The 21770-nt window shown below is 41.4% G+C and overlaps 1 protein-coding gene across 14 annotated transcripts in view; it reads left to right on the plus strand.

Moving 5' to 3' along the window:
- The window catches only part of gpc5c (glypican 5c), a 126155-nt gene that overhangs the window by 52081 nt on the left and 52304 nt on the right, over nt 1–21770 (plus strand). For 8 of the 14 annotated variants that reach the window (XM_034702813.1, XM_034702815.1, XM_034702817.1 and 5 more), the window contains 2 exons: nt 599–655; nt 1223–1345. In XM_034702813.1, the coding sequence (XP_034558704.1) occupies nt 599–655; nt 1223–1345 (180 nt within the window). Of the gene's footprint in view, nt 1–598; nt 656–1222; nt 1346–2386; nt 2736–4662; nt 5448–5501; nt 5631–11002; nt 11223–16805; nt 17852–20380; nt 20660–21770 lie in introns of those variants that run through there. The other 6 variants (XM_034702818.1, XM_034702823.1, XM_034702827.1 and 3 more) reach the window with 6 other exon arrangements.

Genomic DNA, 21770 nt, shown 5'->3' on the forward strand with positions numbered 1-21770 from the left:
ATGCCAGCCTAGCTGACAGGCCTAGCCTGGCACTGCCACTGCCATTCATGGCTGCACAATCCGGCTCCCTGCCTGCTGCCAACCCTGACCAAAGCACATGTTAGCGCTGACCACTTCAGAGACATGGCAGCACCCGCAGCGTAAAGGGAGACTGCTGAAAAATATGAAACATGATAGAGTAAAGCAACATTCATGCTTCATTTTAACAGAAAAAAGTATGAATCGAGAATTCAGCAGAAATTTCCTTTGGCTTTCCGCTGAATATTTAGCTACGTGCACATATGTAGATGTTTTCCTGCGTGTTTGTTTCCTGACTTGGCATTTACATTACATACATGTTTCTGTTTTATTTGTTGGCATGGTGTGGGAACAAGTGGTTATTGATTATTGTGCGGTGTGGCCCGGTCTCTGCATGTGCATGAATAATCTCTCTCTTCCAGGGTCAACTGACTGTCTTTTCTCCCTCCTCCTCCCCTCGTGTTTGTATTGTCATCCTTGTGTTCCTTGTTTTCTTTCTCTCACCCCCACCTTGTCACATCCCTGCATCCTCCTTGCTTGCAACAATCTCCCTCTGGACTCCAACTCCCATCATCCCCAGCTCGTTCCCTTTGAAACCCTCCAAGAACAATAAACATAGTCTGAGAACACTCTCTAGGTAAGCATGAACCCATGTGTCATCTTATTTCTGTCACACACTTTGTTGAGCAGTGAGAGCTCATATTTTAGACACTTGTGACATTTCAGTTACTCTACATAATCTTTGTCTTTTGGGTTACTGAAGCATTTTTAATGTTTTACAAAATCATGACTGACTCTTAAAACAACCTGTCATGACACATGCTGTTTTGTATTCTGCCTCACGGGTGGTAAAACAGCATGTGACTGATGGTGGTGTCTTTATCGATGACATGTGCTAGCAGATCTGTTGAAGAAAGCACTTTCACAACTGAGACAAATATGTTGACTTAGTGAAGTGGTCACAATCATAGCCAATCCTTCCCTGCCACAATCACCATCATTAATCATATGCCTGTATTTTGAAAGGGTACTGTTTGTTGTTGGTGGTGCTGTAACCATGAACTAAAAAAAAGTGTCTACCAACCACACAAAAATGTGGCCACAGTCACTCCATGATTCCTAACATTGTTATTGATACACACTGATTTAAGAAATGTTGTAATATGGCTCTACGCCCTTTCCCAATATCTCTACTTTTCTGTAGGGAGTTTTTGATGTACCTGCAGCGCTACAAGTCGTTCTTCGCTGCTTTGCCAGAGATGCTGTGTGAAGGGGAGAACGTAGTGGATGAGTCCACATGCTGGAGCGGAGAAGATGTGGTGGAGAGGTAAGAAACATTTACTGTCAACTCTTAAGGGAACCTCAGATCGAGTTGACAGCTAGGACATGAACTCCTGCTGAGACACTCACATTTCTAATGAGGGAAAAAAAGGTTGAATTTGAATCAGATCTTCCCTAAAATCAAATCTGTGAAAAACAACAGAAGACTCTGGTATTAAAAAAACAGCACTTCTATTATCATCCCCTGCAGCTGACCTCCTAATGATTTATTTATCCAAAATCTGTTGTTCCTTTCTGATTTAATAAGAGCAGCAAACGTTGATTAGCTCTGGTGTTCTGCTTAAACTGCTGTAGGAGCAGTTTGTTCTTCATGATTAGGCAATGTTTGTATCTTAAGTCGCTACTTTTTCTACAGCCAGTTGTTGCATAAACACATTTCTTTTGGCAGCATAGGAGTTTGGAAATGAAAACTTTTATTTCTCCAAATGGCACCACAGTAAAAGCTGGCTGTCAAACAAGCCATCCAAGTTTGCCTGAGATTTGATAAGTGTAATAACTTTGCTTTGAGGAGTAAAAGTTTTGGATACATTAAGATTTGAGGTAAATTAAATAAGCTTCTGTGCGTTTCTTAGTGTGTCTGCGTAGGATAATGTCTGTGAGCCAGTGAGGATGGCTGTTGTTAATCAGTGTGGAAACAAGGAAGTCATTAAAACCATCCCCAGATTTAGTTTAAGCAGGCAGAACAAATAGATGCCAAACTCTGTTCTCCTTTGTATAAGAGTCAGTTAATGAGCTGCTCTTTGTTCCTCTCTGTCCAGTTTTTTTACTCTATTCTGCTTCTGTCTTTTATTTATGAGGTTTTTATTCATGCAGAGTTATAGGTGTGGTGCTGGAACCTTTTTACTGCTCATGGTTTGCATCTTTCAGACACTGAAGTTTTTACTCAATGTGTGTGTGTGTGTGTGTGCGCGTGGTTATGTGTTTTCAGTCAGCATGAAAAGAACAGAAGATGCAGATCATTGAGTCAACACAAGTCTGTAACTGATTCCCCCTGCTGGATCTGTTTCTTAAATGCTCTCACATCTAGGTCCACAATTATGACAAGGTTATGCTCCCAGTCTTCTGCGGTGGCCCTAAACTGGCTCCCAATACCATGACAACCTCAGCTCTTGGCATTGCCAGCATTGGCCTTGATGGAGAAAAACAGCATTCCAGGGTCGTCTTTCCTCATGATCCACCCCAAGTGCTCAACAAACCCTTTGGCTCATTCTTATTTTGCCAGATTAAGTCATATATTATGCTTTAAGTGAGTACATGGGAAGACATTACACATGTGAACAGATGTCTCTGGTTCTGAAAAGTGTCTGGTCCACGATATTCATGAATTAATGAGACCGTACTTAGCTTATAAACACACAGTTTTCAGAATCACATCATTTCTTGCACATGGGTCTCTTTTCTTGTCCCTTGTCCCCTTTTTTTCTCTCATCCTAACGTCATGGCCCAGTACTCTAATGCCCCTCCAAACGACAGAAGATCTGCCAATCAGACATTTCGAGCAGACCACCCATTCATCAGGGCTTGTGACAGCTTGTCTGCCCACAAAGTACAGTAGAGAGCCTATGAGTGTGTGCAAGATCCATGATCTGGAGCACATAAGCTCATAAACATTGGGCAAGGCAACCATCAATGACAGAAAAACAAGGCGGTTCTTATATTGTCAGGATATGTCTTCTCTTTTTCTGTTTTTTAAAACAGTTTTTCATCCCTTGGTTCTGCCACTTTCACCTAAAAGGACACAGATTTTCAAGAAGTGCTAATGGGTTGTAATGATGTGTCCTCATATGTGCCATGTCCTTGTTTGTGGTGCCAAATTTTCTTGGTTTTATGAGAAAATAGTACGCTACTGAAACACTTGGCACCATTTACACTGCTCAGATTGGCCTGTGGCTGTGGAGCAGACCTCTTTTACTGTATCTGACTCTGCTGGCATGAGAGAGAGGAAGAGAGAGAGAGAGTGGCGGGGGGCAGGACAGGACAGGGCATGAAAAGGGTTGGCGTTTTGGTGCCGGGGTGCCCCCTGTGCCTCTCTGTGCCCCTGATGAGGGAAGCATGATGGAGTGTTGTGGGGGAGGGAGGGCCTTGGCAGCATAAAGACCCATTGTGGAGTCAGTGGAGTGGGGCACAGCCCTGCCGTGGGGACCCCCAAAGCCTGGAGGGGAAACAAAGACCCTCCTATGAGGCTGCATGGGAAAGACTTGGACATCGCTGCCACCACTATTGCCACTGCCCACACCATGCCTGGGAAAGTAGCATGAGAGCAGCACAAAGGACAAGAAGATAGTAAGAGGAAAAGATATGACAGTGTGAGAAGAAGAGAAGGTGTGTCAGTGAGGTTGTAACTGGACATGCTAAGCTGCGGCTATGTTAGGCCATGTTAGGCCATGTCACAGTCTGACTTCCTGTGTGGTTGGCACACAATGCTTCTCAGGGCCTGGTGGGTTTTCCCCACACAGGACACGCACGCACACACGCACGCACGCACGCACGCACACACACACACACACACACACACACACATGCATATCAATCCACACGGGATCCATATGCTATTCAACAGCTGGAGTTTTTTTTTTCTAGACACAATTGTACTGCGCTGCGCTCCAGCAAAGGGACACACATCCACATGTGGGAACACACACATACTTGTATGTTGTAATACTTCAAAGCACATCAAAGGCACTTTGGGGTGAAATCCCTCCCTCTCTTTATTCAGCATCTGATGACAGAGGGGCAAGCGAGGGGCAAGCAGTTGTACATTACTCCTAAAAGTGCGTGTTGGCATGTGTTTAAACATCGCCGAACATTTAAGGCATCACATGTGCAAATACTTTGCACCATCTTTTCCGGAAAGATAAGATCAACCAAAATGACCTCATTCTTTATTTAGGTTAGCCAGTTACTGTATATATCTACCTCAATAGTCTTACCACAATCCGATAATTTAGTGCAGTCTCTCTTCACTTGATTATATTAAATACCATTCCTTTTTTGTCTTGATTTAATCAACCTTTACACACATAGTTAGAGATTTATGCAAACAATGCTGCAGGCTAAAGCCATGGTTATGGCATCACAAGGACCTTGACTGGAAACACATGAGGAGCTCACCTCAATGATAGTTTTAGAAGGGAATGATTACTGAATAAAGTTCTCCCAGCAATTTCAAAATGTTCATCTGTATGGGTGGAAAATCAAGGGGATACTTCACCTCAGGGCCGGATTGAAATATTGAGAGCTCACAGCAGAAGATACTGGGCCGTCATACTGTTATTAATGTGATTCTTGTAATTCTCAAAACAGGTGTAGGGGAACGTGTTGGATAGATACTGGCATCATGGTCAGTCTCCTGAAAGCAGAATGCCATAGGTGCAACTAACCGGATTAAAAAAGGAATGCTGATGCTGCAGTGATTGGTCCCTGTGTGCTCTAGCAAAAGCAGGGGTAACTTCAGGGTAAAGCAAGCTAGGTGTAGAAGCAGCAAATCAAATGTATAACATCGTCACAGGTGGTAAATGAAAGCCAGGTGGAACGGAGGCCAAAGTTTGAACAAGTAAATTGCAACCTGAAAAGATGAATCAATCCCAGTCGCAAGCTGTTGTGTTTAGAATGTAAGTGAAAAGTGTTGTGTGTCTTTTGTAACTGAAATTAGATTTATTTCAGATGCAGCTCATGTTGATCTGTTAAATCAAAATCACGAGATAACTATTTTAACCTGCTAAACTGAGGGTTATAAAAGCAATATACAAAAGAAACAGGACATAGTTAATGAAAAAGTTGCCTGTTTAAACAATCTCTACAGTCCAACTGTTAGAAGATCATTTCCATGGACTACATCAGCATCTTCCACCTATAAACAATTCTGTAATTGACATGAGGGGACATACTGTTTGCACATGGGGGTTTCTGTGTAATGCATGTGTGTACATGTGTGTGAAATGTTCCTTCAGCGAGAAGAGAAAACTAATAAGTCATCATTGTACTTCTGGGATGTTTCCAAAAGTTTTTGGATTAGCTCAAGCGTGACAGACCACAGACAATACAGCCGTGTGAGAGCTTCTGAATGCCTCACATTTTTATAAGATTATGACAATCCATTTGTTTATCATTGTGACATCTGGAATCTATTTTGCTATTGCCAGGAGAAGGAGGGGGAGAGAAAGAGAGCTGCACCGGGCAAAGCTTTCACCCTTCACACTCTCGCTCCCTTGATCCAGTCTCCATCAAGTCAGAGTTAGTTTTCCCCCTTTGCCTTCTCTGTATCTGTGTGTTTGTCAGAGGAGCTTGGTTCCAGCTGAATAATACATTTCTTGCAGAGGGGACAATAAATTAATAAAAATATGTCCAAGCAGTAAATTCTCTGCTGTGTGTGTGTGTGTGTGTGTGTGTGTGTGTGTGTGTGTGTGTGTGTGTGTGTGTGGTGTGTGTGTGTGTGTGTGTGTGTGTGTGTGTGTGTGTGTGTGTGTGTGTGTGTGTGTGTGTGTGTGTGTGTGTGTGTGTGTGTGTGTGTGTGTGTGTGTGTGTGTGTGTGTGTGTGTGTGTGTGTGTGTGTGTGTGTGTGTGTGTGTGTGTGTGTGCGCGCACACTGCTAAGGGCTTAGCAGCAAAGCACCAGCAGATGTCAGCTCATTCTGTTAAGTATGTAAATGGTATATGAATGTTTTCATAAATATAGAGAGGAGACAGATACAACAGAATAGAGGCACACACAGCTAACACACAAGAAGAGCAAACTGAAATAATCACAGTAATGACATTATAAAAATGCATATCCTTTTATTTAAATCCTCAGCGTTTTCAACTCTGCCATTTGCATTTTGACATCTTCCCCTCTCCTCCGTCAATGGCTCCCTTCTATTTCTCCTTCGCTTCGATTCGTTGTCCATCCTTTTCCCATAACCCTGGGCTGCTGCCTGGGACCTCAGCATGACCCACTCTACATTACTACATTGCTCAGACTTGACTCTTTTCGGGCTTGCATCTCTGTGTGTGGTAGCGAGAGAAAAACAACAGTGATAAGGTTCCAGTAACTGTGAGTTATTTATTCTGTCTGCTGAGAATCTTGGACTTGGAGAGTTTGGAGTTATGGTGTTTCTAAATCTGTGGCTGTGCACAAACAAAAAAAAAGCGGGGAAATAATGTTCAAAGACAGTTTGTGTAGAGGGTGCGTAAGCAAATGGGATTTGTTGGCCTGACTATAGAATCATTTACCTTTAACTTAACTCCTGAAGAGTGTTAGTAAGTGTAAGCCGTCTCAAGTTCAAGTTTTTCTGACTGTCTGTTTGTGAAATTTCTCCCAGACTCCTTTCAGACTCACTGTCATCACTTCTCTAGAAGGCCCACAGTTTTGCAGGTCCTCCCTGCTGCTGTGTTTCCAACCAGTGCAGTGAGTTGGGCTAATACAATTAAAATGCCACAATAGACTGGCATGCTTTACTGGAGTAGGTCCTACTGGGCGAGGTAGACGCAGTGTACCCACTAACCTTTCTGCTTGCCCATTGGCAAGGCATCAAACTCTTAGCAGGCGAGGAGGATGAGAGGTGGAGGGATAGACGTCCTCCAGAGGGGGAAAGGAAGCATGGACAAGAAAACAATGAATATAAGATGTAAACGGATGAAAGGATGAAGGAAGACCAAGGAGGATATAGGTCAGTCGCAGCAGGAAGCGGTGGCTTTCGGAGAGCCCTCTGTCTTTGTGGCTTAATTGCCTCTATGAGCTTGTTTGAAGTCCGCACTGCTAGCGTGTCTGGGTGCCAGCCAATAGTGCTCTGTGTGGGTGTGTGCTCAGGAGGGTTGAGTTAGCCTCTCCAGCATTTTTGCACTTCAGTTTGACATGCATTGTGACGCACTACACCAATTATCAGAGGACAGAGCCTGAAAAAATGAGTCCTCCTGGATGTAAGTTCAGCCGATTATTTGCAGTTGCGCACACAAATATGAGATCGCCCCAAATATTATGTCTCAAAACGAAAACAGTCAAGAAAGAGTCCTCCTGGATGAACCCTGCATTTAGGAGGGAATTTTGTCTTGTGTCATAAAATTGCTCTTGGAAGACACCACAGCTATGCAATAAGTGCTTGCTGATCTCCACACACGCTTAGTGATGCTTATCATGATGGTGTCGCAATGTTGGAGCTGGCTCTGCCTGTGTCAACAATCTGATTCCCAATGAAGTTTTTGGAGAAAATTCAGGTCAGTTTTATTATTGTAGTGTTTTTAAAGTAGCAGCCCCATTTGCCTTTAATCTCTTTAAGTGGGATTTTGATGCGCATAAGATACCTTTACGCTCCTAATAGAGCCTCACCTGTTGAAGTGATGACTTTAACCCTCCTGTTATGTTCATTTCTCTGGAACAGCAATAATGTTCCTAGGTCAATTTGACCCGGGGCATATTCAATTATCCAAAAGTGTCAGAACCCCAAAAAATCCCAATACACATATTTTAAGTCAAATTTTTAACTCCATTACTAACCATTTAAATCAAGATTTAGTCCATTGGTGTTCTTTAATTCTCACAGATCATGGTTCAATGAGGATAACTCACTCGTTTTTCATTAAAATTAATGTTAAAACTTGTTTTAATGTACATTGGAAAAGCCTTAAATATAAATACAAAAGTTTTGCATGACAGATTTTTTATTATTTTACTTTACATTTTTATTTATTTATTTTTTTTTATGAAGGGATGTTGATAAATTAACACGACACCTCTTCTGTCAAATGCTGCCCAGATTTTTTTGCTGCATTTAACTGGTTTGTAAGGCATATATTGCCTAGAATAGATATTAAAAAGGGTCAATTTGACCCGCAACATAACAGGAGGATTAAGAACAGTTAAAACACAGAAAAATAAAACTAGTTCTCTTGTACTGAGCCCACGGTGTGAGAAAGACTTCATATCTCTTACTCTCATAATATCAGTAACACACACTCATTGACTCACTCTGTGCAGTGTGCACTTTCACACACTTCAAAGGCAGAGAAAATCCACTTTCAAACCTCTGCTTTGATCCAAACACGCAGCCCAAACTGTAGTCGTGCCGACACGGGATTATGGCCTTATAGACCATCACACTATTTCTGTGTGCCAGAGACAGTGCTCACTCTATACACTAAACACTCACACACCCAACACACATCAGCACTCACACAACATGATCACTTCTGGCTTACAGAGGTGAACCTCTCTCTGTGTTGTGACTATTTTCGGGGACTGTTATCCTTTTTCCTGGGGTGATGCAGCCGACTTTACAAAATGTCAGTAAGAACTTGACAAGGTCTTGGTTTTTGAATGAATTTGAGTGGAATTCTGTGTGATGTAATGTATACCTGTAGGTCTGCATTTGGGGCCCATAGCAAGCATTGGCAAGAGTCCCTGTAGAGTTTTGGTGTGAATATGTTTTAGAGTTTAAGCTTTCACTGTGTGGTATTTACCATCAGAGTGAGATTCTGAACAAGACGTCTGGTTGGAATCCAACAACAAGTTCAAGTTTAAGTCCAAGTTGTTGTCCAGCCCAATGGATAAGTATGTGAGTTTAAAATTAAGATGAATGACAGGCATGGGAGGGGAGAGGGAAAGCTAACAAAACCAACGCTGAACAAACAACAAAAGTACAGTACACTACTGTGCAGGGTGTTGTGTGTGTGCATGTGTGTGTGTGTGTGTGTGTGTGTGTGTGTGCCTGTGATCTGTGCTCTGTGTGTGTATGTGGTAACCTGAAACCACAGGGAAAAACGTTCCTAGAATTCCGGGTGGGTTTGGTGTCGTGGCTCACTCACTGGAGCCCCCTGAGTGGTGCTGGGAATGTGGCCTCCGCACGGAAGAGTTACAGAATGAAGGGAAAGTCCCCCCCTACACTTTGATACATCCTAACAGTTCACTCTGCTGGCAATCACACACGTACAATGACACCTCTTATCCAAACCAATAATGCATATGGAGAAAATATGAGTACTGGACAGAACTTATGAAGACCTATTTAAGAACAGCTACTTCAACTACTTCACTCATAACCTGAATCAAAATGATATCTGTATTCCTAATTAATTTGGCTTTGCTAAATACTATACTTGAAGTTTCAAGAAAAATCCCCAAATCTGAGTCAGATATTGAACACCGTATCGATCTTTTATGCTGGATCAGTCTTATCGTGTCACACTTGAAATGATGCACAGATGGACCTTATATGAACTGGGCCTGGGTTTATTTATGGCTGCCATTTAGACTGGCTGTCAATGTGCAGATGAGATTCTATATGTTACCTAAAAACACTCTGTGTCCTGCTGATTTGCTATAAATCACATTAAACTGAACATTTTCATTGGAGGTATCATTAGACAACAGTGAAGAGGACTTCAGAAGTATTTACAGTTGCCAGAAAAAGTATGTGAACCCTTTGGAATTATCTGGATTTCTGAATAAATTGGTCATCAAATGTGTTCTGATCTTCATCTAAGTCCCAACAATAGACAAACACAGTCTGCTTAAACTAATACCACATAGAAATATGTGTATACATGTTATTATTGACCACAGCATGTAAACATTCAGAGTGCAGGGGGGAAAAAGTATGTGAACCCCTAGGCATCATGGTTTGGGGCTGCTTTGCTGCATCTGGGCCTGGACAGATTGCTGTCATAGACGGAAAAAATGAATTCCCAAGTTTATCAAGACATTTTGCAGGAGAGCTATAGGCCATCGATCCATCAATTGGTGCTCAACAGAAGATATGGGATGCAACAGGACAACGACCCAAAGCACAGAAGTAAACCAACATCAGAATTGCTTCAACAGATGAAATTACACCTTCTGGAGTGGCTCTGTCAGAGACTTGACCTCAACCCGATTGAGATGCTGTGGCATGACTCCACGAGAGTGATTCACACCAGACATCCCAAGAATATTCCTGAACTGAAAAGTTTTGTAAAGAGTTATGGTCCAAAATTCCTCCCTGACCATTGTGCAGGCCTGATCTGCATCTTCAGACACGTTTGGTTTAGGTTTTAATGGCCAAAAAAGGGTCTACCAGTTATGAAACCCAAGGGTTCACATACTTTTTCCACCCTGCACTGGGAATGTTTACATGGTGTGGTCAATAAAAACATAAAAACATATATATTTTTTGTGGTATTAATTTAAGGAGACTGTGTTTGTCTATTGTTGGGACTTAGATGAAGATCAGAACACATTTTATGACCAATTTATGCAGAAATCCAGGTAATTCCAAAGGGTTCACATACTTTTTCTTGCAACTGTATGTTGACATTTCTGTCTTCACTCTGCTCTCCATCTTCTAGGGGCTTTGCACGACAGGATCTTGATCTACTTGTCCCTATCACAAATTGGTTGGAGCCCTTTTGCTCCTCAAGCTGTCTAACAACATCAGACCGAGAAGAAAACTAATACAGTATATTAGCCACACTTTTTAATGATTTAGAATTCACACAGAAACGTTTGCCACAGTGTCAACAGGCAGAGGTGAAATATGCCTGACTCTTTTTCTTGGATTAATTTTATATAATGTGTTTGATCAGATTGTCCCTGACATAACTGTTGCTTTTGAGAATAGATCACTGTTGTTATAAGGTTTTGAGCAATCAGAATCTTGGCTTCTAATCAATTGTTGTACTGTACCTTTTTGCAGAATTCAACACAGAAGGAGCGCTAGTCTATACGAAGAATTTGCTTGAACCCGGAAATAAAAAATGGAAACTTAGGAAGTTCATCCAGGATGTGCAGATAACAGTTTAACTCTCCATGAAATTGTTTAGCATTAATGAATTGAATATTGCTTCAAATGACTGCCAGCTCCACTAACAGTCCTATTAGAAAAGAAGCCTGTCACAAAATATAACAATTATTGTTATAAAGACTTAAGAACACATAGACAATGTAGGAACCAATATTATACATATAAAAAGCAGTGACTCTAGACCCCATGGACAAATTTGCTCAGATACTGTCCAGGCCTCTTAACAGCAAAACTGGACAACTCAGATTTAGTCCACTGACTGACTTATTGTATGTGTCCAATGTTCCACCTGTGGCTGATTGACAGACAGGCTTGATCATGACAAACATGATAGTTATGGCTGGGATTTCTGCCAAGAAAGCCATTTTAGCCATGTGTTTGTCAATACCATCTGCTTGACTTCATTTGGATAATAGCTCCTTTACTTTTGCCCTTCTTTTCTCTGCCTGCATTCCACTCTCTGTAACTTCTTGAATTTAAGAGTTTGCACAACAATGCAGTATATACTTCTCTATGTATGATTCTGTTGTGGAGTTGCAGTAGTTAAGACCTTCCTCACTATCTCTCTATCCACAATATACTCATGTATCGCTCTTACTGTCTGGGGACTACTTCTGCTTGTGTGGGAGTGTGTAGAGAATGCTTTTATTCTAAATGCATATAGTGACTATACAGGGTAGCTGTCTGTGTGTGAGTGCCTGTGTTTGCGTGTGTTCATGGCAGAGGATGGGTGTGAGTTGTGCTGCTGTGTACCCTTAGCAGCAGCAGAGTCTGATCTCTGACCTCCTCACTCAACACTTCTGCTGGCCCTCTGCACTCTCTCTCTGGGTATGTCTGAGTATGTGGATGCCTCTGTTTGTTTGTGAGTCAATCTAACTGTACATCTAAGCTGAAACAGGGTTGTTTGAGCTTCATTTTGCAGGCAGAATGAACAGGGCATTCTGGATGAGACATTCTGCAGACATAGAGCTGTTGTCCATGTACACGAATACATAATAATTATGTGAAATATTATTTAGAGGGTGTATTGTGCTTATTCTATGCTTTATATTGTCCTTCTGATGGCTTTGTGGTAGCTTTACATGATTTACAGCTAAACAATTCTTTACATTATGTCAAATTGGTGTCTTTGAAACCCCCAATTTTAGCCTCTTCTGAAACGCTTTGTTTCCTGAACACAGCACTCTGGAAGCCTCCTCCAGTGTTGCCATTTTACAAAGTTGTGTTTATCTATTTAAAATGACAATTTATATAAAATGGCCATATGTCTTAGTTCCTAAATCCCCAAAAATCCCCGGCAACAAAGAACAGAACAGAACAGAATGTTTATGTTGGGTAAGTATTACATTTGAAGGAGATTCACCAATTGGTGATGTCACATTTTCAACAAATCTCCTGTCCCTCTCACTTAGTTTCCGGGTGACTTTTTAAACAAGCTGTCCAGAATGACCTCCAGTCTCGTCGTGGGATTACTCTTAACACAAGTTGACTTCACAATTTAAAACCTTGGCCCATGTTTAGTATAGACATCGAACATTCTAAGTTAATATTTGTACGTAAAATATGAAAGAGAAACATATTACCTCCTCTATAACTCTGATCAACAGTAAACAGCCTGAGTGTTTTCTTGTTTACACTAGAGCTGTCAACCTTAAGCACTAGATCACGCCACTCTGGCCTGGATCAGACAGACAGACAGGCAAACAGGTGGTCGTACCACACCAGAGGATCATGGTCCACTCCACCCGTCTGTGCTCTGGGGCATACTTTACTCTCCTGGCTCTGCCCCTGCCTGCCCTTGTCTGCCTCCCACACACCAACTGCCCCCCCACCCCCCACCCCCCTCAGACCTCTAACCTCAGTCATCTATGCCCTTCTCGGCATGTGGGTGGAAGTTGAGATAGACACAGCGCTCTTGGTCTCATAATATCTTTGTCATTTTTCCTTTTTTTCTTTCTTTCTTTTGTGCTTTTTTATTTTCCTTCTCTTTCCTTCTTACTTACTTAGTTTCTTTCTTTCTTTTATTTTTTCTTTCTTTCTTTCTTTCATTCATTTCCATCCTTCATTCACATGTAACCTTTAATGTTGTTCCTCTGTTGGTTTTCTGTCGTGCTATTACCCAATTTGTATTTGAGTTACGTTTCTGTCATCCTGTCTTTGTCCCTTTATCCTACTTTTGTCCTTTATCCAGTTATCCCTAATACACTCTTATAATAATATTAAAATCAGTCAGGTGTCTGGTTGAACTGACTGTAATTTAAATAGGCTAATGCTGCCCCCTACTGGAAAAACAATGTAATTGCACTTGATGATTGCATGATCTGTTTATACGAGCAGTTATTAGGAGTACATTTTAATTAAATGGAAAAGACTTGACACATTTTTTTTCTAATTATAAATTTGTGTCATTTTGAAACCAACATGTTTTTAAAGTTAAATTTGAGCTATGAAAAAATGTTTTTTATTTATTTTATTCATTTATTAGATCAGTCATATCTATTAAGGGAAATGTGTGCATTTAAACACGTTTTTGCATATTTAGGAGGAGTATAAAGAAGGAATTGCATGTGTATAACTTTCAGAGAGCATATGCACAAATAAATGATGCATTTCTGCATGTGTTTTGCGTGTGTGGACAAGGCACACATGACTTATTCTTGTGTCTGCAATCTAATGGAGCTGCATTGTCCTTTCCCAGAAGTCTGTGTGGTCTGTTGACTCAGCCTGCAGTTTGTCTGCTGGTACATGAGAGCAGGCATTGCTGAGAGGTGGGGAAAAGTTACACCCAGTTAACAGGCACAGTAAAGGACAGTCATGCCTGGGAATGTCCTCAAAGCAAACCATTGGCCAGTCACTGTTGTAATATAAGTGCCCGTCTTCAGAGACTACTAAAGCTCACAACTGTGTCTATGCATGTTTTCATTTTTTCATCACTGGACATGAACAAATGGAGGCTCTTCATTTTGTAGTTTGTTTAAGTTTCATGTAAGCAAGTGCTCACAGTGATTTGTAGTCGTGAAGAGGGAGCATGGATAACTGCTGTCCTTGCTTCCTAGAATGAAAGTGAATTTAATTCACAGAAAAATAGATTGTATGTGAAAATGTTTGTGGTTTAATGCTCATTTAATGCTGTAATGTCACTTCAGCATGCATACAAAATTGAGATGCTCTTCCACTGGATGGACATTGCCTCCTCTTAACCATGTACACACACTACTGTATATACTTGTGATGCTATGGAAGTGGGACCAATTTCTTTTGTACAAGCTAAATGTAATTTAATCCTTTCAGAGCAGCATTTGCTTTGCCACCAGAGTCAGAAAGTTTAGCATAGCATCATTTAAAAGTGAACAAATAGGGGCTTTCAGTTAACTTTAATGTTCAGAATTTACATATTTTCACCTCAGACACAGCTTGTCAATAGTCTGTGCATTCTAGACTGTGACTAGCTTGAGTTCTTCAATCCAGAATCCGGAAAATCCCAGAGATTGTGTCATTCGTGGAGATTATCTGGGAGGCTTAGTGCTCCAGCTTTTTTTTTTTTTTTTAAAGGAAGGCTTTGTTTGAGAATAATATCAGTAATATCTGCATGTAAGCTTTGTGAGAGCCATATCCTACACTTCTAAAAACAGGCTGAAATGAGCTAAAGGCATAGAAACCTGAAGGCACTGACAGTTTACAGCTCATTTTAGAAATGCAATCAAGTCAAAAGCATGATGCCTCTAACAGATGTCAGTACACCACGCTGACCACACGAGTGCAGTGTGGAAGCATTTTTCTCCGGTCTGTCAAACCAGCAACAAAGTCTGAGGGTAACGTCCTTGAACCACATTCAATTATTGTCAAAAAAAGTCTTATTTTTTATATATATTTTATCTCCTGAAGGGAAATCTTAGCCCTTTGTGTTTGTGTCAGTGTTTGGAACATAGAACCATGGGTGGCTAAATATATAGAGAGTAGGAGAGCGTATAGAATACAATGCGCTGCAACTGTGTGTGTGTGTGTGTGTGTGTGTGTGTATTTGTGTGTGTGTGAGAGAGATAGAGAGAGAGGATATGAGGATGAAAGCCAAAGCAAGAGCGGTTTGTTGGCAAGAGCGAGTCACTTACACCAAATTAATTCAGCTCTTTTCAGCTGCTGCGATTGTTAGATAAATCGATACCTGTTCATTAGCCTGGAGTAGCATTGAAATGAAACATGCTCGGCTGTGTGTAGGCCTGTAATGGGCTAATGATGAGCCAAACTTGATATTGTAGACATCCTCTTGCCTGTAGACGGAAATAGAAATAGATGAGTGGAATAGCCCTAATGATGAGTATCAACGCCTCCTGGGTACAAGATAATCACAGTGTGTGTGATTACCTGTAAGAGTATGTGCATGCTAAGTGAATAACTGTCTCCATCTATGTAAACTCACTGCCCTCTATGAATCCATCACAAGTTACCTTTCTAATTCTACACATTTTGCACAAAGTAGTTTGGAAAGTCCAGTTCTAAGGAGAGCTCCAGCCCTGTAGAAATGGGCCGCATCTCCACGAGACCATGGTCTGCTGGCTCAGAGGGGACAGGGGTCAGCTTTCAACTCCATCCACCCAAAAATCTAATAAGACATATCCAGTCAACAGATTCCACGCTACCATGCTGATTACACAAATAAACCAAGAGACAAGCAAACATTCAGACAGGCTGTTTGGGTTCACCACATGGAGCATCGTTCGCTGTGACAAGAGTAAAACACGTAGATGCAAATGAAAGGAATCTGAAAATGTATGTGTAAGAAGCTTCAGTGGTCAAAATGAAAACAGGAAAGAGGAGAAACATTGATTGGATACTTGACCTTACCCACTAAAAGCCAAGCATATGCAACTGTAGCATTCAAATCCATCTAGAAAAACAAACAGAGTATAAAGGGAGCTATTCATAAGTGCGGTAACACCTTTTATTGCACTGCCGAGGACATACTTTCAATGCTTAATAGCCATGAGTAATTTCAGCCACTGGACCTTCAACCATATAGCTGTTACACTGCAACCACTTTATAAACCCGCCTGGTCTTGGTGAAATCACCTGGGGACCTCTTAAGAAGTGGTGAAGCAGTTGAGGCGAACATAGCGGTGTGTAATTCCAACCCAGCCACAGCGCCATAAACAGCCATATTTCACTGGTCCACAGCGCCACAAAGACAGATATATAGCCAGCAGAGCACAGGTGTCGTGCCTCAGGTGATGTCACAGACAATAAGTGTAAAGATGCATTAAGGTAAGCGTCCAAGGGTAACAATGTTTCATGTAGGCTGAAATGACATAACCCTGCAGTCAGTGTAACAGGAGTTAGAAACATCCTGTGCACAGCTTGTTTTGGAGTGGGAAACACAATAATTAACAGTGGAAAGGTCGGCGGTTTCCCACTTAAGGGGCCCAGAAAATTCCCAAGATGATTAGCATGATAATGTAGGAGAAAAAAAAACATGAGAAAATTGTTTGTTTTTCAGATATGTTCTAAGCTTCTGTAGGGAAAATCACTGTTTGGTTTAACTTGGTACAACTAATAGATGCAGCATGTGATAAGACTTAGCAAGTAAACATTGGCTTTCTTTTAAAGAATCACAGGTCAAAAGTATTGGGAACCACTGCTCTAAGTGAAATATTACAAGTTCAAGACAATCTTTGACATTCACATTTCCATTTTTGAAAAGGACAGAGTTTGATGTTCCACAAATGAAGGATTATGAGGGCACAAGGAGTTTAAAGAGCCCAACATCATCTTATGATTCGTCACACCAACTCTTCCCAAGCACAAGGAAAAGCTAGTCAGTATGAAATCATCAAAACAGTCTCCAGCAAACTTCAAAAACAAGAGCGATTAGATTGCTGGCTTCAGCAGCTGACTGTGTTTCTGAGCTCATTTCAGAGTTGCCAACATGACTGCTGTGCCTGTGCTGCTCTTTATATTCCTGACCCTCCCTGACCCTGCCTACATGTCTGACTCATCACTCAATACAGAAGCTTGCCAGGCTGCAAAGAGGCATGACAGAGGGCCCACTGGGCTACCAGCCAGGTCTACAAAATCACACGGCAAACTTGACTCAGCTCTTAAAGAGATTAACTGGGATCCTCAGAAAGTTTGGACAGATAATTTGAAGTCTCTTTGCTGAGACATACAGTCAAAAGTTATACTTCCAGCCGCAGAAAGCAGAAATCAATTCCTTATTTAAGGTACAGTTAATTCCATCAGCCTCCTTTTCCCTTCTGGTTGACTTCAGGATAACTTTTCTCAAATTCTCCCTCATCATCCAGAGTGTTATAGTCCGTCTGAACACCCATTAGCTCGGTGTCTGGCTGGAACAAGACTCGCCATGGAACTGTTTCATTTCCAAACCCCCAAGCTGCCAGCTGGAACACCTAAGAGGTGAAGTCAAAAGATAGAAAGGCACAGATAAAGAGGGGAAAAACACAGAGCTGTTGAACGAGAGCAAAAGTAAAAGAAGCCAAGGACTGCATGCCCCAGGTACTGCAGAGACTTCAAGAGACTGCAGCTACTAGTGGCGTTCCGCGTGTTCATGCGTCTACCAGCAGGGTGTAAGATGGCAACGAGAACAAAGAGACAAAACAAAGCTTAATAGAGTTTTGTGGTAGCAGGCAGAGATGTCAAGAGGTAGAAGAAAGAGGACATGTACTGCAGATGTGAGGATAGAAAAAGCACCCTGTTTGAGCTTGCCTGCCCTGCTGATGACCTCTGCTGATGTGCTTGCTGTTTTTCCCATGTACATTTTATTATCTCAGCATTTCCCTTGCAATAACCATGACTTTATTAAAGAGGAAGCTACAGTATAAAGTGCCAGGATTTTGGACATGTTTTATCAGAGCTAAAAAAAAAAAAAAAAAAAGGCCAGCGGTTCATTTTGTGTATAACATGATGTTTAAAATATTTATTTTCAATGTGTTTATCACTTGGAACCTACGATACTCTCAGACCCACCACAGTACTTCAACGTCACTGCCCTGTGTGTACGTTCACATTGCATTATGGGAAACAGGCTTGCATAACATCACGTATGTGTTTGCACATGTTCAGCTATAGTGTCCGAGGAACAGCATGTTCACATATGTCATGTTGATTAAATGTTTGTGAAGTGGCTTTTGACCAATTGCCGGTTAATGCGCTCAGTGTTAGTACAGCGAATGGCTGCTAAGCTCACAGTGTGTGTGAGAACAGTCTGGCCTTTCAGAACAAAACCTCCTGTTCAGAGTATTTCAGCATGTCCAAACGCTGCTCGTAAACTTAGCTGGCTACAAACATCTACTCAACCCCTCCCTTCATCCCACTGCCGGCTTCACTTGTGACTTCAGGTCCTCTTGTTCCAGGAAGAGAATGTTGTTGTGCTATATATCACAGGGTTATAGGCGTGTAGTGTAAGAGTGGGCAATAAGGGTTATAATGTTATGTAGACTAATATCAGAATAAGGTTTCTTAATAAGCAAATTCAATCTCAAGGCTTTAGCTTAAGAAAGGAATGTCTAAAAAATACAAGTCTACTTATTATGAGCAATCAAAAAACGTTAAGTCTGTTCAAAATGAATGTAACAGATGTGTGATGATGGCACCAAGTCGTCCCACCACTGTGTCAGCATTGGATGTAGTTACAAAGATGAGATCACTGAGCTGCGAGTGTGGGTGGGTGTGCATGTCCGAGTGTCCGCAGCTTCTGCTGTGTATTCAACTCTCATAGTTCCACAACACTGTCATGCAATGTGAAATCACACATTTGGAAGCCAATACTTGCCGTTTCGGAATCAATATTAAAGTACAAAGATGTGGGGCGCTGGTGGCCTAGTGGTCTAAGCGCCCCATGTACAGAGGCTACAGTCCTCGTCGCAGGGGTCGTCGGTTTGATTCCCTGACGGTCGACCATTTCCTGCATGTCTTCCCCCGCTCTCTACTCCCCACATTTCCTGTCTCTCTTCAGTTGTCCTATAAAATAAAGGCAAAAAGGCCAAAAAATATAACTTTAAAGTACAAAGGCGTGATGACAGCTACGTTACGGCACTGTTGTGGACTCGCAATTAAAAAGAGTTGTACACAGTGTATGCTATTGTATGAAGAGTGCTTTTATTTTGTAATTGTGCATGTTTGCTGTATAAATAGAAGAGATATCACAGTACAATAAGAAGAGAGATGTGTTAATAAGGTACAGATAAGTCCTTAATAAAAAGAGAGGATGTGATAATTCAGCCTTGTCAGGAAGTCTTTGATGCCTCGACTCCAAAGGGACATATTATAACTGAGAGGCGTCTTCCCTGAGCAGCAAGATTTATCTCCTGCTGGAGTCCAGACACTGGTAGAGGAGGTGGTGGCCCATGACTCCTGCTTGGGCTGATGAATCTGAAGAGGCCAATAAAACCGTGTGGACTGGACAGTGATGGGAGGGTGGAGGGGGAGCACTTAAGGACAACATGAAAAAAACCTTCAGGCAGAAGAAAAGTAATATTTGAAAAGACAACAACACTATGAAAGACTTTCAATGAGGGTGTGTCACGGTGCTATTAGATAGATGTGACCAGCAGATGAGATTAACTGATCTCCTCTGACAACCAGAGATAACTGACAAAAGGAAATTATTAGTGAGCATGCACGAGAGCAGTGAGCGCAGAGTCACATGAGAAATAAACAACAGGCTGAGCAAGCAAAGTGAGTTCTCCTGAATTAGCTTTGGCTGGAGCTTTATTTAAAGAAGAAGGAAATGAAAAGAAATATAAAATGTAATTCTAAGTGTGCTGACTGTATAATTTTGAATTTATTTTGGACTAGTCAACAGCATGCACTCTCGGAAAAATACATGCAGTAGACCTTGTGAGACATCTGTTTGAAAACTTGATGGCAGTTTTACAAAGTGTTTACGGTGCACAAAAGTAGTCACTTGTTATTTGAGTTAGTGTGTGAAATAGAGAGCTTAGAGGCAGGAACTTTGACTCTTTTAGGTGATTGAAAAGCAGGACAAAGACATGATTCAATCAGTTCATACCGCTTAACTAAGCAGTTGAAAGATAAATAACAAGAAAAGGCAGTGAGTAAAAGATAAACAACATTTCAAAAAAAGAGTATAAAAGTGCTCAAATGTGACATCTTTAAAACTACAGCTGGTACGACCTACTGTGCATTAATCACAGGACTCAACACATGCTCAGTCTTGTATACCCACAACAGCCGGGAGGGTCGGGGGGAGCCTTTATTAATCATGATGAACTGACAATTTGCTGTTTACTCTGACAGCAATACCACCAGCTCTAATCCAATGCCCTCCTCTGCTGATATGGTACCACCCACAGCCACAAAAATACTCACACTCACTCAGATGAAAACAACCTCTGCTCTTCTTAATCATCACTCATTGACGCTTCCCCTCTCCTCAGTTTGTTCCCATTCAGCCTGGTGTTTGTGTCAGAGAAATCAATCATCCAAATCAGTTTGCATGGAAAATGTGGAACATGAAATGTGAGTGACAAAAAAAAGCAAACATGTCTCATGTCTTATCTTTTTTTAATGAGCAAAAAGGCTTTCGTGTGATCAATCAAATAAAAATACATTTCAAAAGGCATGACTGAGAATTCATCATGAATAACGTTGTCATTCAGAGGTTATTAGTCGTCCATTTATACAGCACAGATGGGGATTTTTTTGTTGATATTTAAATGTCACGCTTTTTAACTGTAATGACACCTTACTGACAGACACACACACACACACACACACTGACACACACACACTGACACACACACACACGCACACTGTTCCCAGGTTTCTTCACCTTCTATGTTGCCCAAGACTTTGCCCCAAGGCTAATCTTGACTTTTGGTGAGAGGTGATTTTCAACTTGAGTACTTGTCTGTAATACCGCTGACATTTCACAAACTTAAGGCACATAAAAAGAGATGTTTTTGCCTCCATGGCCTCATTTAATCTTCGATGTAGAAGTTACAGCACATGTCTGGCAGAGTATGGTACATGTCTCCACAAAATGTCACCATAACCTACAGATTCCTGGAGAAATCATCGGGATCTGTGCCGTGCTCCCCATGAAATGATGCTGTACGTGTGTGGATGGAGGGGGCAACTTTATATATATTACATAAAGTCATCCATCTATTATTAGCTTTGTTTATATATTAATTATTCTTTGTTCTCCAGCTTATTTCGGTATGTCATCACAGACGACTTCATTAGTCTATTTTTTTCCTGTTCTTTAACCCCACCCACCCACAAACACAGACTCACACACACACACTTGCAGATACACACATGTGCCCACACACTACACACACACTGAACTGACAGCTTGTGTTTCTGTGCACAATGTGTCATGTCCCGCCTTGCTGCCACCTACCGTTTCTCTTTTCTATAAGTCTCTGATCTTTTGACAATCATGCGCAGTACACTTTTTAAAGGCGCTCAAATAACAACTTGCGACCGGAGATGTTTCAATCTGTTCCCTTGTCACAACAGGTGAAGCACATGTGGACAATTTTAATGATGTATTGTGTCGCAAGTATCTAAAACTACCTAAAGATAGTGCATGGTGAATGACATCGGAAGAAACCAGCTGCAGATGACTTTTACAACAGAAGTATGAGAAGGTACATGTTTAACATGAAGCATTGCACCA

This window comes from Notolabrus celidotus, chromosome 15, assembly GCF_009762535.1.
Source record: "Notolabrus celidotus isolate fNotCel1 chromosome 15, fNotCel1.pri, whole genome shotgun sequence".
NCBI lineage: Eukaryota > Metazoa > Chordata > Actinopteri > Labriformes > Labridae > Notolabrus > Notolabrus celidotus.